Source organism: Rattus rattus, chromosome 1, assembly GCF_011064425.1.
Source record: "Rattus rattus isolate New Zealand chromosome 1, Rrattus_CSIRO_v1, whole genome shotgun sequence".
Classification (NCBI taxonomy): domain Eukaryota; kingdom Metazoa; phylum Chordata; class Mammalia; order Rodentia; family Muridae; genus Rattus; species Rattus rattus.
Window position 1 is genome coordinate 210,775,043 of NC_046154.1, and position 16,411 is coordinate 210,791,453.

At 42.6% G+C, this 16,411-nt stretch overlaps 1 protein-coding gene across 1 annotated transcript in view; it reads left to right on the forward strand.

The window, feature by feature from the left end:
• The window catches only part of Grhl2 (grainyhead like transcription factor 2), a 122,423-nt gene that overhangs the window by 40,158 nt on the left and 65,854 nt on the right, over nucleotides 1–16,411 (forward strand). Inside the window, exons 4-6 of the mRNA XM_032914581.1 lie at nucleotides 2,245–2,641; nucleotides 12,247–12,302; nucleotides 13,559–13,715. Coding sequence (XP_032770472.1) covers nucleotides 2,245–2,641; nucleotides 12,247–12,302; nucleotides 13,559–13,715 — 610 coding nt within the window. The remainder of the gene's footprint in view (nucleotides 1–2,244; nucleotides 2,642–12,246; nucleotides 12,303–13,558; nucleotides 13,716–16,411) is intronic.

The window sequence follows — 16,411 nt, forward strand, 5'->3', positions numbered from 1 at the left end:
TCACACATTCACACTCACCCACTCACACTCACACATTCACACACACACTCACATATACTCACACACACACACATACACACACACACACACACTCTCACACATTCCCACACACATACACTCACATACACACATTCGCACACATACACTCACTCACTCACTCACTCACATACACACACTCATACACACACAGACACTCATAGTAACCTCACAATTCCTCATTACTATCTAATCCTCACCCAAATTCTTTAAATGCAAGTATTTCATTATATCCTGCTAAAACTTAACTTTCTAAATGATTTTCTTTTTCTGTACCACAGACGTGGTCAATGAGATCATTCTTCTTAAGCTTACTTAAATATTTCCTCAAATCTTAAAGTAATTAAGTACTGAAATAATTCATAAACTGTTATTTCTCTTGATGAAAATATTATAATGATAATTTCTTATTTTGTTTCACAGAATAGTGAGAAACATCCTACCAACTTTTCAAATTACCATGCCTATCTTTCCTCTCTCTGGTTGAGAGAGACAAGGTCTCACTCCATAGCCCAGGTTAGCCTGGAATTCAGTAAGTAGCCCAGGCTGGCCTCAAACTTGAGTAGTTCTCCCATACCGTCCTAACTGTTCCAATTGCAGCATGAGCTGCCGCAGTGGTCTTTTTCTCCTTTTGAGACTCCCTGTCCAGGACGGAAGTGCAGAGAACAGTGCACTGAGCTCCGTCCCATGTAATATACGTGGTGATAGGATTTGCTAGTCTTCCTTGATCCCTATTCTCCCTTCCACCACCTTCCAAATCCCACTGTCACTGGGCAGTGGTGGTGCATGCCTTTAGTCGCAGCACTTGGGAGGCAGAGGCAACTTGATCTCTGTGTGTTCAAGGCCAGCCTAGTCTACAGAGCAAGTTTCAGAACAGCCGGGACTGTAACACTGAGAAACACTGTTCTCAAAGCAAAGCAAAGCAAAGCAAAACAAAATAAACAAACAAGCAAACAAAACCCCCAAAACCCACAAGATTCAGACAAGAATCCCACTGTCAAATTATTCTCTCTACTTCTTACTTGAATCTCTAACACTAAGAACATTTTATTACATAAACTTAAAACCTTGTCAACACTTAAATTAACAATATCAAATATTGCCAAATTCACAGTCTCTAGTCACCTGCCTCAAATGTTACATATGCCTCATACATACTTTGATTTATTTAAGACCCAAATAGCACCCTATAATATTTACCTATGAGGTTTAGGTGTTCTCATTCTATTTATTTGTTTAAGATGGTGTTTCACTATGTAACCCTGGCTGGCTTGGAACTTCCTACACTGACCAGGTTGGCCTTGAACTTGTGGACCCACCTACCTCTGCCTCGGGAGTGCTGGTATTAATGGAATGAGCTATCATGCAGGACTGGTTGTTAGTGTTTTAAAAGTCCCTTTTTATCTAGACCAGCCCTTCCTTCCACTCTTCCTCTTCTTGTGCTTCTGCCTTGTTGATAAATTCCCCTTGTCTTTAAGGGAACCTGCCTCCCCGTCTTACTGGCCTTACTTGATATTCAGTCTCCCAGCTTTACCTCCTGAGAGCTGAAAGTTAGAGGTCAGTGATAGGTTTAGGACCACCTTCCTACCTTTTATGTTTTTAAAGTAGCATGTGTGTTTCATGGAGGGTTGAGACTTCACTGTATATGCCACCCAGGGACACGCATACTGACAAAGACCCATTACACCCCATTGTGAAGTTCCTGTCAGTCCTTCTGCTCGTGATATAACCGGATGGCTGCCTGAATTGGTTGATTGTTCCAAAATTTATTTTGATTTTATGTACATTGATATTTTGCCTGAATGGCTTAGGGATGGCTTAGGGAGGGTATGGGATTCCCTTGAACTGGAGTTGCAGACAGTTGTGAGCTGCCTTGCGGGTGCTGGAATTGAACCCCTGTCCTCTGGAAGAGAGCCTGTGTTCTTAACTGCTCTCTCCAGCCCCTGCACTGTTTTTTTAAGCAGTTTTTTTTTTTTTAAGATTTATTTATTTATTATATATGAGTACACTGTAACTGACACACCAGAAGAGGGCATCAGATTCCATTATAAATGGTTGTGAGCCACCACGTGGTTGCTGGCATTTGAACTCAGGACCTCTGGAAGAGCAGTCAGTGCTCTTAACCGCTGAGCCATCTCTCCGACATTTTAGTCAGTTTTTGAAGTGGCGCTTTATTCTTATTCTATCCTGTCACCGGTCTGAACACAGAAACTGTCTTGGCACCAGCGAAGCCCAGATCAACTTGAGCGGAGGCGAGAACCGAGTGCAGGTTCTGAAGACCGTCCCGGTGAACCTCTGCCTGAGTCAAGACCACATGGAGAATTCGAAGCGTGAGCAGTACAGCGTGTCCATCACTGAGAGCCCCGCCGTCATCCCCGTGTCGGGCATCACGGTGGTGAAAGCTGAGGATTTCACGCCCGTGTTCATGGCGCCCCCAGTGCACTATCCCCGCGCGGACGGTGGCGAGGAGCAGCGCGTGGTTATCTTTGAACAGACTCAGTATGACCTGCCCTCCATAGCCAGCCACAGCTCCTATCTCAAGGACGACCAGCGCAGCACGCCCGACAGCACCTACAGCGAGAGCTTCAAGGACGGCGCCTCGGAGGTGAGCCCCGCTCCCAGCCCAGAGCACCCTACGAATCTCCACTTTCCATTCACGAGATTAAATGAAATCGAGTTTATCCACTCTCGTTATTTTTAATGCTTTGTTGGTGATTTGGTATTTTGAAACACGAGGAGGGATGTTTCTGTCTTGTCTCTTAGGTGTTATTTTGTTTTAAGTTTTTATGAGGGGTTAAGTGAAGCTTATGTGGAACTTCTGGCTTTAAAGGCTTTATCTCCTTGATCTTTTTTGAACTTTCCATGGTAGACACTAGAAATGTTGCATGTTCATTCTTTTTGTAAAAATGGTGTAGCTCTTGGCAGCTTTTGACGACCCCAACATCGGTTGTATTTGCCATCCAGTGGGCTTTTATTTGTGTTTCCTTTCTGACAGACCAAGAGGTAAAATTCCTCTCAGGCCCACAAATGTCACACTAGATTCACATTTTCTAAATGCATAAACTTAGAATTTTGATAATTATTTACATCTGAGCAGTCAATGTTGGAGCCACAACCTAGAACATTTTTACCCTAAAAGGAGCCTCTCTGACCTTCACCTCTGTTTTCTCTTCGCTCCTGGCAGTTAGGAATCTGACTCTCATTGTAGTGCTTCCTCTTTTAACATTCCATGTAAATCGAACGGAATATAATCTTTTACATTGTCTTCTTTCATTTATCGTAGTTTTCGGTTTGTTTATTTATATTTACTTTTTCCTATGGGTAAATAGTTTTTCAACTGCGGGTCAGTATTCCAAGGTGAGTGCATATCACAATTTATTTAAGAAGCCGTTAATTGATGGATGTTCGCTGGCTTTCAGTTTGGGGTTATGCTGAATGCTTTTCTAAACAGACTGGCGTATGTTTTAATAAGGTGTAGCCGTGCATTTTGTGTGGGTATCTGTGTGCATTGCCAGGTGCGTGCATATAGCATTTATGAGTTAGTTTCATTCAGCGACGTTAACAGTCACTTCTGTTTTCCACAGCCTGGCCAATACTTGTAGGATTAGTCTGCTTAACTTCAGGTATTTTAGGGACTATTTGGTGTCCGTTCCGGTTTCAATTTGCACTTCTCTGATATCTTGTGAGGCGGTGTGCTGTTTCATTGTGATTCGCTTTTCCTTGTATCTTAAAGTCTGGGCAATTTATGTTTCTTTATTAAATTGTAACGGGTTCTTAAGGTACTAGGAATAGATATCATCTATGTTCTTTTAGTCCCAGAGTCCTTTTGCTTTCTTAATTATGTCATTTAAAGAGTATAGGTATATAAACAAAACAGTTTATCTAATCAAATTTGCTTTTAAATATTAAGATTTTTTAACCCAACGTCTCTACAGTTTCTCTTGTATGTTCGTGTGTGTGTGTGTGTGTGTGTGTGTGTGTGTGTGTGTGTGTGTGTCTAAACCAAGGTATCAGCAATTTTCTCCTGTGAGCAGTTAAACCAACATCTCAACAATTTTCTTGTTCGTCTCTAGAGAGTGAGTCGTTTCTCCCCTTAGAGGTAGTTTTCTGATTCACTTAAAAATTTTCCTAAATTTATTTGTTTATTTTTTTTGAGACAGGGTTTATCTATAGTCCTGGAACTCTATATGTAGACCACACTGTCCTCGAACTTACAGAGATCCTATTGCTGGGATTAAATCTGTGTACTACCACTCCCCATCATCATCATCATCATCATCATCATCATCATCATCATCATCATCATTATTATTATTTGGTATGCATGTATGTATATGCTTTCATGTGTGCACATACAGAGGAAAGTCAGAGCACAACTTTTGAGAGTCCTTTCTTTCTTTCCCCCATGTGGATCTTGGACAAACCCAGCTTGTCAGACCTGTCCACTTACTTGCCACGAAATCTTCGTAGATGATCTCTTTGTGGGCCACCTCTCCGATTCTTGACCTAGAATGGGCAATGAACACGTGCTTTTTCTGTCATCCAGGAGCAGTGCCTCAAACGAGAAATAAGTCATTGGCTTTTTTGATTTTCAGCTTATCTGGGCCTATAAAAGTAGGACATGGGGGCCGGCTGGTTTCCCAGGGAGAGGCAGATGCTGAATGCCCTCATCTGGCTTCCTGTTCAGAGTCACTGGGACAGAAACACCAACAGCTACAGGCCACATCTGATGATGGCTAGTTATATTGTTACAGGGCAGAAGGTGAATGGGCTGCATGCATGTAATAGATGGCTAGGCTACATACATGTGATAGATGACTAGGTTACATACATGTCATAAACAGATGGCTAAGCTATATACATGTGATAGATGGCTATGCTACATACATGTCATAGATGGCTATGCTACATACATGTGATAGATGACTAGGCTACATACATGTCATAGATGGCTAGGCTACATACATGTGATAGATGACTATATATGTGTGTGATACATGGTTAGTTTGCTTTCGTGACAGCCTCTCCTTTCCTTAGTAAATTCACTCTCAGTTCTTGAAGTTAATTTATTCATGAGGAATGCCCTCATGACCCATCTCTCAACACTCCTGTGTTGGAGATCAAGTTCTTACATGTCACAGCACAGCAGCAACATTCTGAGCGACAGTCATGATGATTGTCATCTGTGTTTTCTTAGTGAGGAAGGTAAGGCAGAAAGGGTACTAATATTAGACACTGCAGCCAGTAGGCAAAGTGTCCTCTCCAATGCCTGTCTCCTTGACTCTCACCTCTCAGTCCTGGAGAAGAGTCTTACAGAGAGTCTCAGTAACTCTACTGCACGAGACAATGGCCCACTCAATGTTTGTTTAAAATTGTAGTGTTCCTTGTGTATCTCTACAGATACTGTTTCTCTTTCTGGTAGGGACCAGAGACACAACATGTTGGCCAGCACCGTAGCTCTCAAAGGGACACTGGTAACCCTGTCACCCACTGCTGGCACCAGATGCTTATAAGTGCTGCTACCTTCTGTGAACTCCAGAGTGACCTTAATCAGAGCTAAGAAATTCTCTGCCGTTAGGGGCTATCGTATTTCTTTAAATTTGGGAGTCGTACAACCACACTTTTAATGACCTTGTAATAAAAAGGGGAAAAAATCTGCCATTCTGCTTAGTGACATCACGTAAGATCAACAACGACCTTTTGTAGTTTTTAAATGAAGTAAAGGATCTTGTGGTCTGTTAGTGTTGAATACTTGATTCTCCAAGTACTCAGGGAGCTGTTGGAGAAAACCAAATAGCTGAACCATCATTCAGTCCCACAGGACGCTCCAGATTTTCCACGGGAAGGTTGCTATTGGTGTACAGAAATCTGTTAGTTACGGAAGGATGTGTGGATGTGGACCTGTGTATGTTATCAGATGTGAGCATGGTTTAGATAAAGAAGGTTGTGAGAGTAAGCTATTGTACTGGGGGCTTATTTTGAAGTCCTTGAGTTAGCAAACTTGTTGGAAGCTGACCCTCCAGTCAGCTGTTCTCTCCTCTCAGAGAAGTCAGTGTTTGCCTTGCTGATTGTATTTCTGCTGAGGTGAATTGAGTTGGTGATCTGTGGGCCTGTGATCTCTACGGATCCATGATGTCTAGTCATCTCCTCGCCAGGTGGTTGAGAACATGAGTGTGAAGTTGTTCACCAGGAAAAGTTGATTAAGGAAAACTTGTCTAAAAACCAGTACTTCTTTTCAGTAAACTACAGAAATGTCTGTGCCTCTGGCTGAGTTGACAATGTTCATTTGGAAAGTATGAGGAGGTGGGGGTTGGGTTGGATCTTATCAAAATGCAATGAAAACGTGGGCATCTCTGTAATTGTTGCTCTGTAGATGGCATGAGTCTGCCACTGCTGGCTAGGGGTATCTTTGCTCAGAAGTGCTGCAGCTTCCTTGAGTAGCTGTGTTGTGTGAACGTGGTGATTAGCTGAGGATGTTGCCTCTCTTATGTCAGTCAGTGTTTGTGTTACACCGGAAGTATCAATGTCAGGAAGCCAGGAAATAGCATGGGCTCCTAACCTTGGTTGGGATGTCCTGTCACAGACATCTCTAGCACCATGATGGCTAGCACATGGTGTAGTGGGGATTGAACTTGGCCCTGCACATACTAGGCAAGTGTGAGCCACATCCTAGCCTTGGGAGTCTGTCTGTCGTCTGTCTGTCTATCATCTATCATCTATCTATTCATTTATAAATCTGTATTTAATTTATTTAACTATTCTATTTTTTTTTAAGATTTACTTATTTATTATGTACACAGTGCCTGCATGCATGCCTGCACAACAGAAGAGGGCATCAGATCTCATTATAGATGGTTAGGAGCCATCATGTGGTTGCTGGGGATTAACTTAGGACCTCTGGAAGAGCAGTCAGTGCTCTTAACCGCTGAGCCTTCTCTCCAGCCCCGGACTTCGTTAATATAGTACTATGGCATGTGGCTCACCAGCTGATGTGAAGAGAATGCTCTGTATAACTGAACAGAGGTGAGTGGGGAAAGGCATCAATCACATGGCTTAGCTGTGTGACTTAGCTGACTTCCCCACAGATAAAGAATTCTTGTCTCTTGTGGACTGTCCTTGGCAGGTGTCTTCTCTTTGCCTCCCACCTCAAGAACAAAACTAAAATGCTAAGAGCCATTTTAACTATGCTGGCATGAGCACTCTGGAGGCAGAGGCAGGCAGATCTCTGAGTTCGAGGCCAGCCTGGTCTACAGATCAAGTATAGTCAGGGGTACACAGAGAAACCCTGTCTTGAAAAGCAAACAAACAAAGAACAGCAGGAAGCCCCCTAAAACCCAGAAACAAAAATAGCTGATGTGCAAAACATACACTATCACACATCTTAACTGAACATAGACTTTTTTCTTCATGTAGTATGTTCAGATTACTGTTTCTCTCCTTCATGTCCTTCTGGATCCTCCCCACCTGCCCACTCATCAAACACCATGACTTCTCCTCTTTAGAAAAGGATAAGGCAAATGAAACAAACAAACCAGAATAAAACAAGGTGAACAGATGGAAGGGAGGGAAAAAGTCTAAAGAAAAAGCATAGGAAACACATACATATATACACACATGCAACACACATATACATATCACACACATATACACACGTGCAACACACATATACACATCACACATATACACACGCAACACACATATACACATTCACACATATACACATGCAACACACATATACACATTCACACATATACACACGTGCAACACACATATACACATCACACATATATACACACATGCAACACACATATACATATCACACACATATACACACGTGCACACACACATACAGACACATCACACACGTGTAGACAGACACATACACATGTGGACATATACATGCACACAAATACATAAGCACACACCTGCATACATACATACACACACACACACACACACACACACACACACACAAGGGGGAGTGAGGAAAAAAAGAGAGAGAACCCATAAAAACATAAAAATTGAAAACCATAATATTTAAGCCAAGGATCAGTAAAGTTAGAAAAATACTAAAAAGGTCCAGATAAAGAATATATGAAAGAAAGATCCCCCCAAATACCATTGAGTTGTTTTGAGCTGGCTGGTCATGGCCTGCACTTGTATGAGGTTGGTCATGGCCTGCACTTGTATGAAGTTGGTCATGGCCTGCACTTACATGTGGTTTCTTTTTTTTTTTTAAAAAGCATTTATTTATTTTATATATATATATATGAGTACAATGTAGCTGTCTTCAGACACACCTGAAGAGGGCATCAGATCTCATTACAGATGGTTGTGAACCACCATGTGGTTGCTGAGATTTGAACTCTGGACTGCAGGAAGAGCAGTCAGTGATCTTAACCGCTGAGCCATATCTCCAGCCCTACATGTGGTTTCTATACCCACTATACACACATGTTCTTTACCAACTTCAGATGAGTGTGGAATCTGTAGAATTTGCATGAAACCATGGCAAGGTACAGTGATCTGTGTCTGCTGGTCTTTTTATCATGCTATAAACACTACTCAAAGGTTCACATGAAGTGGTAGGTGATCAGAAACCCCCAGTTAGGCATTTGGATTCTAGTTCTCAATCCTAAATCATGTTTATGCAGCCTATCGAGTGACCACGTAAATGAGTGCGATGTTTAATAAGTGGACTGCTTACTTACTATTTATTTATTTGGATTTATTTATTTATTGAGGCAGTTTCTCTGTGCAGCCCTGCCTGTTCTGGAACCTGCTCTGTAGATCAGGCTGGCCTTGAACTCATAGAACAAAATCCACCTCCAGAGTGTTGGGATCAAAGGCATGTGCCACACCACCTGGCTTCTCTTAGTTTTAAAAAAGATTATAAAGATATAGAAGGGGATTAAAGAAAATTTAAGATTGAAGATAACCACCCACTTGTGTTGTGGTTAACATTCTGTGGCTTTGCTGCAGCCCCTTTTTGTGTCTAAATATCTATTAGGGGCTTCTACCTTGCTTCAGACCATATTGTTCCCAGATAAAAGTCACAGAAACCTTCAGATTCACAGTAAGCCTTAAAGCACCAGAGCTGGGCAGATAGCAGCCCTCTGTGCTATTTTGTCTACTTCCCTGTGGCGTTCCCTGAGACATCACTTGCCATGCTCTGAGTGGCTCCTACTCCAACAGGCTGGCCCTCATGGCCATGCGCTCAAGATCCACCTACCCATGGAGACTTCTTCTCTCTGTTCCTCTCCTCCTCATCCCTGCCTAAGACCCAGTCCCGGGACTTTTGCCCAGTGGCAAGGTTTACACAACAAAAGCTGGCGTTCCTGAGATATGAGGATCTCCCTATGGGGAGGGAGTGCAGTAGATCTTGGGGGCCATTATTTAACATTTGAACTTGTAGCGGCACCAGTCCGACCATACACACTTGGCATCAGCTGTTCTTTTTTCTTTTCTTTTTTCTCTTGTACATAGACATTTATGTACTGGGGCAGAATTCTGTTTTGTCTGCATTAATTTTTAGTGTTTGAGAGTCTTAAGTTCTCACAGCATCATATGTTCTCACATCATTTGAGAGAGTAGAAGCAGGACCTTCATGAGTCCAATGTGTTAAGCTTACTGTCCTATCCGTAGGCTGCCATGTGAGATGGCACAGAGATTCATGTAGCCCATCACAGTCACATGGACTCGCAGCTTCATGCAGCCCTGCTCATGAAGTAGTAGTTGTTGGCATTGTTGCAGCGTCCTTGAAGCACAGACCTTGGAAATTCATCCTCCCTATTAAAGTCAAAATTTTCTAATTCAAACTTATTTTAACAATGAATGTTTTCTTTTGTGCCTTCCAATCGGGTAAGTTTGGTAGCCAGATTTAAGAGCTTATTGTTTACGCGTGTTTAGTTGACTGGGTAACTGAACGATTAAGGCTTTGTTAAGTTGACTTCAGGTAGCACACATGGCTAGCGGCTACTGCACTGGACTGTGAGACTCAGACTATCAGTTACCCACTTCTCATTCTGTCCTGCTTCGCCTCGACTCAGGGTGCCTCTCTTTACCTGATTACTTTCTCTCTGTCCCTTCTGTCAACCCAGGTTCTTCTTAACTTTGGGATCAGACCAAAGACTGATGATGGGAAGTGCACACATTTTCTGTTGTTCCTGGTAACACCCCCTCTATGCTATTCCTCTAGGATAGATACAAGAACGAATGCACGATCCAACATGGACTTCCGTGCATAGTAGTCTGTTGTATTCTAGTCTACTTTGCTGTTGCTTCTTATGTGAATTTATTCCTCTCGACCAATTTTTTAAAAAGGTTTATTGCGTACAGTGTTCTGCCTGCATATATGTCTACATGCCAGAAGAAGGCACCAGATCTCATCGCAGATCGTTTTCAGTCACCAAGCGGTTGCTAGGAATTGAACTCAGAACCTCTGGAAGAGCAGTCAGTGCTCTCAACCTCTCTAGCCTCCCCTCCTCCCCCACCACCTCCATATTTATTACTGTAAGTCTATGAGTACACTGTTCCTATCTTCAGATGTACCAGAAGAGGGCATTGGATTTGGATCCATCCCAGATAGTTGTGAGCCACCATGTGGTTGCTGGGAATTTGGACTCAGGAGTTCTGGAAGAGCTCTTAACTGCTGAGCCATCTCTCCAACTACCCCCATCCCCCATTTTTTTTTTTCATTATTTGAGGCTAAGACAGAATCTTATTCAATTTCTATGTTTCTTCTGGTGCCAAACGCCAAACAAATGGTAAAGCCCTAGAAAACTCTCACGGAAGGGTTTTCAGACTGACTGATTGCAAAAGAGATACAAACTAATACATTTGATTCTCTGTCACGATTACTCAATCAATCAATATTTGTACAGTGTGCATGGGGTCATGTGGCTGGGTAAACGCTCAGGGAGGATTGTCTTTTTGGATCTGAGGAATAAGACCAGACAAGAATTGTGAATATGTCAACAGAAAATGCAGAAACTGCATGCTGAATTCTGGAGGCGGTGGGTGTGGTTTATGAAGAACATCTGAAAATAGCTGTGAGACCCTCTCCTGAGGAAGGGAACTCTTGAAACATTGGAAATGAGAGTAAGGAGGAGGTTCCTCAGACAGAACTAAAGGAAAGGGTCACAGAGGAATGACCACATATCTATGTATGGGAACAACATGTGGGTATGCCCTGTCACCAGCACTTGCTCAATATTTGCTTAATAGGTCAAGAGTTGTGTGTGAGCTTGTGTGAGCATGGGCGGTGACATGTGTGAAGGTCAGAGGACAGCTTACAGATGTCAGTCCTCTTCTTCCATTTTGTGGCATCTGGGTATCAAACTTAAGTCCTCAGGCTTGGAGGACTTTCACATGTTTCACATCCTAAGCTGTCTCACCTACCTCGGCATCAAATTGTGAAACTGTCTAAAATGTAAACACACACACACACACTCTCTCTCTCTCTCTCTCTCTCTCTCTCTCTCTCTCTCTCTCTCTCACACACACACACACACACACACACACACACACACTCACCAGGTCCAGGCTGCTGTTTGTGTAACACTATCCTTATAGTCTTCTCTCAAAATCTACTCTGAATACATCTGCTAGCAGCGATGCTTAGAGGATCCTGGTAGAGTTAAGATGTTGTTATTTATTAGTACTCAGTACGTGTATAAAATGTCTGCTGTACGTATCATGCTTTTCGCATTTTGTTAGTCTGTTTAATGTAATCAAACTATGAGTAGACATTTAACAGAGAATATACCTCACAATTTTAAATAAGTCTCAGATAAATTAGCTATCACTTGATCCTTGATGGTCCTACCCTAGAAACGATGATTCTAACCACCCTATTAGACTTCTTGCTGTGTCATCTTGTCTCTGTAATTGGTTTGCCATTGATTTTGATTTTGTGATGTTTAAAATAAAGTGTTAGAGACAACCTGAAATTGAAAAAAAAAAAAAAAATGGCCGATCTGTTGGAAGGCTCAGCACGTGGTACCTGCACGTATCTTGGAACCGCACTGATTTTCCTTTTCCAGGAGGTGATGGAATGATGAATCGGGAACAGGATATACTTCTAATACTGTTGTTATTATTGTACACTTGCTTTTTCTGTTGTTTTGTAATATATATATATATATATATATATATATATATATATAATCTCAACCTGTTTGTATTAATTCTACTATTTAAAACTTTCAGAAATTTCGGAGTACTTCTGTTGGTGCTGATGAGTATACATACGACCAGACGGGGAGGTAGGTCAGCAAGAGATGTGTTTAACTGACAGACTTTAAACATTCTTATATCATTGTTTTATGCCTAGTGTTTGCCTGCATGTATGTCTATGCACCGTGGTGCCCATGATTGTGAGCTGCCATGTTGGTTCTGGGAATAAAACCTGTGTCCTCTAAAGGAGTAGCCAGTGCTCTAACCACTGAGCCATCTCTAGAGCTCCAAACTTCAGATTTTTTATCAAATAAGAGGATTTTTTTAAACTTTAAATGATTTATAACTAAAAGATAAATAACATTTCAAAAATGTTAGAAAGTAGAGTCCCTCTAGTTCTGTAAGTGGGATATTTTAAAAGACTGAGTTTGTGAATAATTTTTGCTCCAAGTCTTTTGAAGACCAAGGTGAATAACTGAACCCAGTAGAGAGGGATTGGTGATTCAGAAAGTATTGAGTTTCTTAATGGCCCACTTCTGTGGCTTAACCCACAGTGTAACCAAAATAATCATTTCTGAAAGAACAAATTGAATAAAAAAGTCATGGTTTCTACCTATTATTAATTTTAAACAATTAGAAAAATCAATGATTTTGTCTTATAAATTGCATCTTAAAAATATGAGAGGAAGTATTTGGGCAAAGATCTTCAGCCTTTTCTGGAATGAGCTAGCCAGTAAACAGTAGATACTACTGTCCCAATAAAACTTTTATTTGTAAAGCCAGGCAGTGAGCCATTTGTCAAGAGCCGCCACACATAAGCCCCTGATTGGAGTAGCTTCACCACAACTCCCACTGTAGGTTTCCAAACAGGAAATGGGCCAGTTTTACGGCACATGCTGTGATGTCATATTAGGAGTCAGAGGTGTACGACCATAACCAAGCTCCAGGGCATTTGTGGCCAGATACAAAGAAAACTGGGCAAATGCAGAGGCCGAGGGGAAGTGCTGCTGTTGTTCTTAGGACAAAAGTGGAGCTTCTGTCTAAGGCTGAATTCCCAAGATCTACCCAGGGTTCTCTGGTGGGAGTTTGCCCATCACATCCTGGACTTTCTCCCCCACTTAAAACCATCTGGTTTATGGGCCACGGTTAAAAAATGTATATTGCACCAGTACTGGCCTTTGGTTTGGACTCATTCCTTTTGCTGTATTCTGTATTTTGTCTGTAACATAGTCAATATTTGTTAATATTTGCATAAAATACTGTTGACATGAAACTGCTCGGGAACGGGAACGGGAACGGAGGAATGTCCAGTTAGTGAACTGACGAGTCTGTTTTCTCTTCACAGTGGTACATTTCAGTACACCCTGGAAGCCACCAAATCTCTCCGGCAGAAGCAGGGGGAGGGCCCCATGACCTACCTCAACAAAGGACAATTCTATGCCATAACACTCAGTGAGACTGGAGACAACAAATGCTTCCGACACCCCATCAGCAAAGTCAGGGTACGGGCCCCATTTCTCTGCTCCCTAACATACCTGTGGGATGGCATGGAGAAAAGTTCCAAAATGAATAACTCAGAAAGTTTGGTGCAAGAGAACCTATTGCTCATAGTTTATCATTTTAATCAGTAACCAGTAAGTCCCCAGGGGAGCAGCTTGGCTGAACATGCTTTTTCACGGTGTCCAAGGGATCCTCTTGCCCCTCTCACAGCTTGTGGGCTGTGTAACTATTGTCAGCTGATCTGTTGATCAGGGTATGTTTGTGGGTGCAGGGTAGCACAGCGCATTTACAGCCCTTACAAAGCCTTCTGCAGCCCCTGGCTTACCCGGGATTCAAAAGTCGAGGTATCGTCCCCACCAGCGGCAGCCTGGGGGCCTTCAGATTCATGGGTATTAATCTCCCTTGTGGGAAATGACACTGGAGTTGTCACTGTCGGTCTGCTTTGGAAGCATGCCAGTCACCTAGCATGCCTGCTACTGCTAACAGGGAGGTGACAGGTAATCCATCTTTAAAAATAACATAGCAGAGGTTAGAAAAGTGTTGGGAGACTTTCCTGCTGTCTTATAAACTGCTCCACGCCACTGTATCTGTGGTCCCCAGCTCACCAGACTCTGTCTGTGGATACGTCCTACTAAGAAGCAGGGAACCATGGCATGTCCAGAGCACAGTGCCCTTACCACATATAGGCCAAGTTCCCAAGTAAGGTGAGCCCACTGGCAGTCAAAAGGCACCCAGGGTTCAGTCTGTTGTGAGGGACATCAACGTGTTCCAACCCTGTGGCCAGGACCATGGAGGAGGACATCGGTATCAACAAGAATGCATTGCATCAAGTCTCCCAGTGATGGTGTCTTCCTCATCAGGAATTGCACTGGCACTGGATGTCCAATAGCTTATTGAAACTAAGCCACAGCCCCTTTTATTAATAATGAGGATGAAGCACACTGTTTTATTACAGTACCATACATAAGAAAACTTGGCTTTCAGAAGCTAATAAGTGAGGTAACCAAGATGGGAGGGATTGATTGCTAGGGTAAAGGCCAAGCTACTGGCTTCTGGACTAACTCTGCTAGGCACAAGGGTGGGCTGCATGGTGCTGTGTGTGACTGGGGGGGGTCTCTAGTCCTAGTCTGTGAGGCTTCAGGTTCTATTCCCAGCACCACCAAGAAAACCAAGTACAACTAGATACAGTGCTCTGTGGTGCTCCCTGGGGGGATGAAAAGCAGAGAGATTTCTCCTTGGGTCTCGAGCCAGACATGGGTGTCTTAGGAGTTCACGTGCAATACAGTTTAATCGTATTTGTAAGAGCGCCACAGCCATCACTCTGAAAAGGTGGCAGCCATGTAAGTGACATCAGTTTGGATTTTCCCAATGGTTCTACTTTGGTGGGATCATGGAAGTCTTCTAGTATGGAAATCTAAAACTGAGTGCGGTGACAGAGAGGCTGGCAGATATCTGAAAGTTTGAGACCAGCCTTGTGTGTAAAGTACAGCCAGTCCGAGAGGGCTCCTGTCTGGAAAAATCAAAATCAAAATCAAAATCAAAATCACACACACACACACACACACACACACACACACACACACACACACACACACACCTCACAAACAATAAACTGAAACAAAACCCCAAAACAACAATAACCAAAAACAATTGGTTAAAATGGAAATTTTATCTCCTTTTGTTCCATTTTGCTGGGAATGGGATCTGAACCAGGTATGGCACCTCATCTCTATAGACCCATCATTCTGGAGCCTACGAAAGGGTCATGGCGACTTTAATTCCAGAATGACAGCAAGTATACGTAAATTTATGCAAATGATGTCCATTTGTAATTTAGGACTGAAGTGATGTTTAGATTCTTATTTCTGTGAAATAGAATTAGTTGTCGCTCATGTAAAGAACAGCCACGTTTTATTGAAGTGCATAGCTGCTCTTGTACTTTTGGATTATGACTATCGATATGATTTTATCTCAATGTTAATTTCTCTGTTTCCTCTGCAATTCTCTTGTTACCTGCTCCACTCCATCCTGAGGCACTTTCCTAAATATGAGAGAGAGAGAGAGAGAGAGAGAGAGAGAGAGAGAGAGAGAGAGAGAGAGAGAAGCGCACTGCTTCTTTACAAAGGGCACCATTTAAGATGGAAGGTTTCAGACATGTTTATTCCCAATGCAGACCAAATGCTTTTCGGGTTTGAGTTAACCCTGCAAAATAACAACCGTGCAAATGGTTACTTCATCTGGTTGTCATGATGCTGTAGTAGGAATGATAAGGGGTTCTGTTTCTATCAACGCTGTTTCCAGTTTGTGTGTGTATATGTGGGTGTCTGCATACATGCACAAATACCACAAGGAAGGTAACTTCAAAAGTTGATTCTCTTCCTTCCACCCTATCTATCTCAAAAATCAAACTCAGGTCGTCAGGCTTGGGACAAACACCTTAACTCATTGAAGTATTTTCTTGCTGCATTCTCTGGATTTGGGGGTAGGAGAGTAGGGCTTCTCTGTGTAGCCCTGGCTGCCCTGAAGACTAAGCTGGCCTCAAACTCAGATCCTTCTGCCTCTGCTTCATGAATGCTAGGATTAAAGGCAGGAGCCACCATGCTTGGGTCTTAAATAACAAAAGCTACACACCATGTTAGAATTGCCTGTAGTGGGAACTGTGTAGTGTTAGAATGTGAGTTGCAGAGGAGAATGGCCA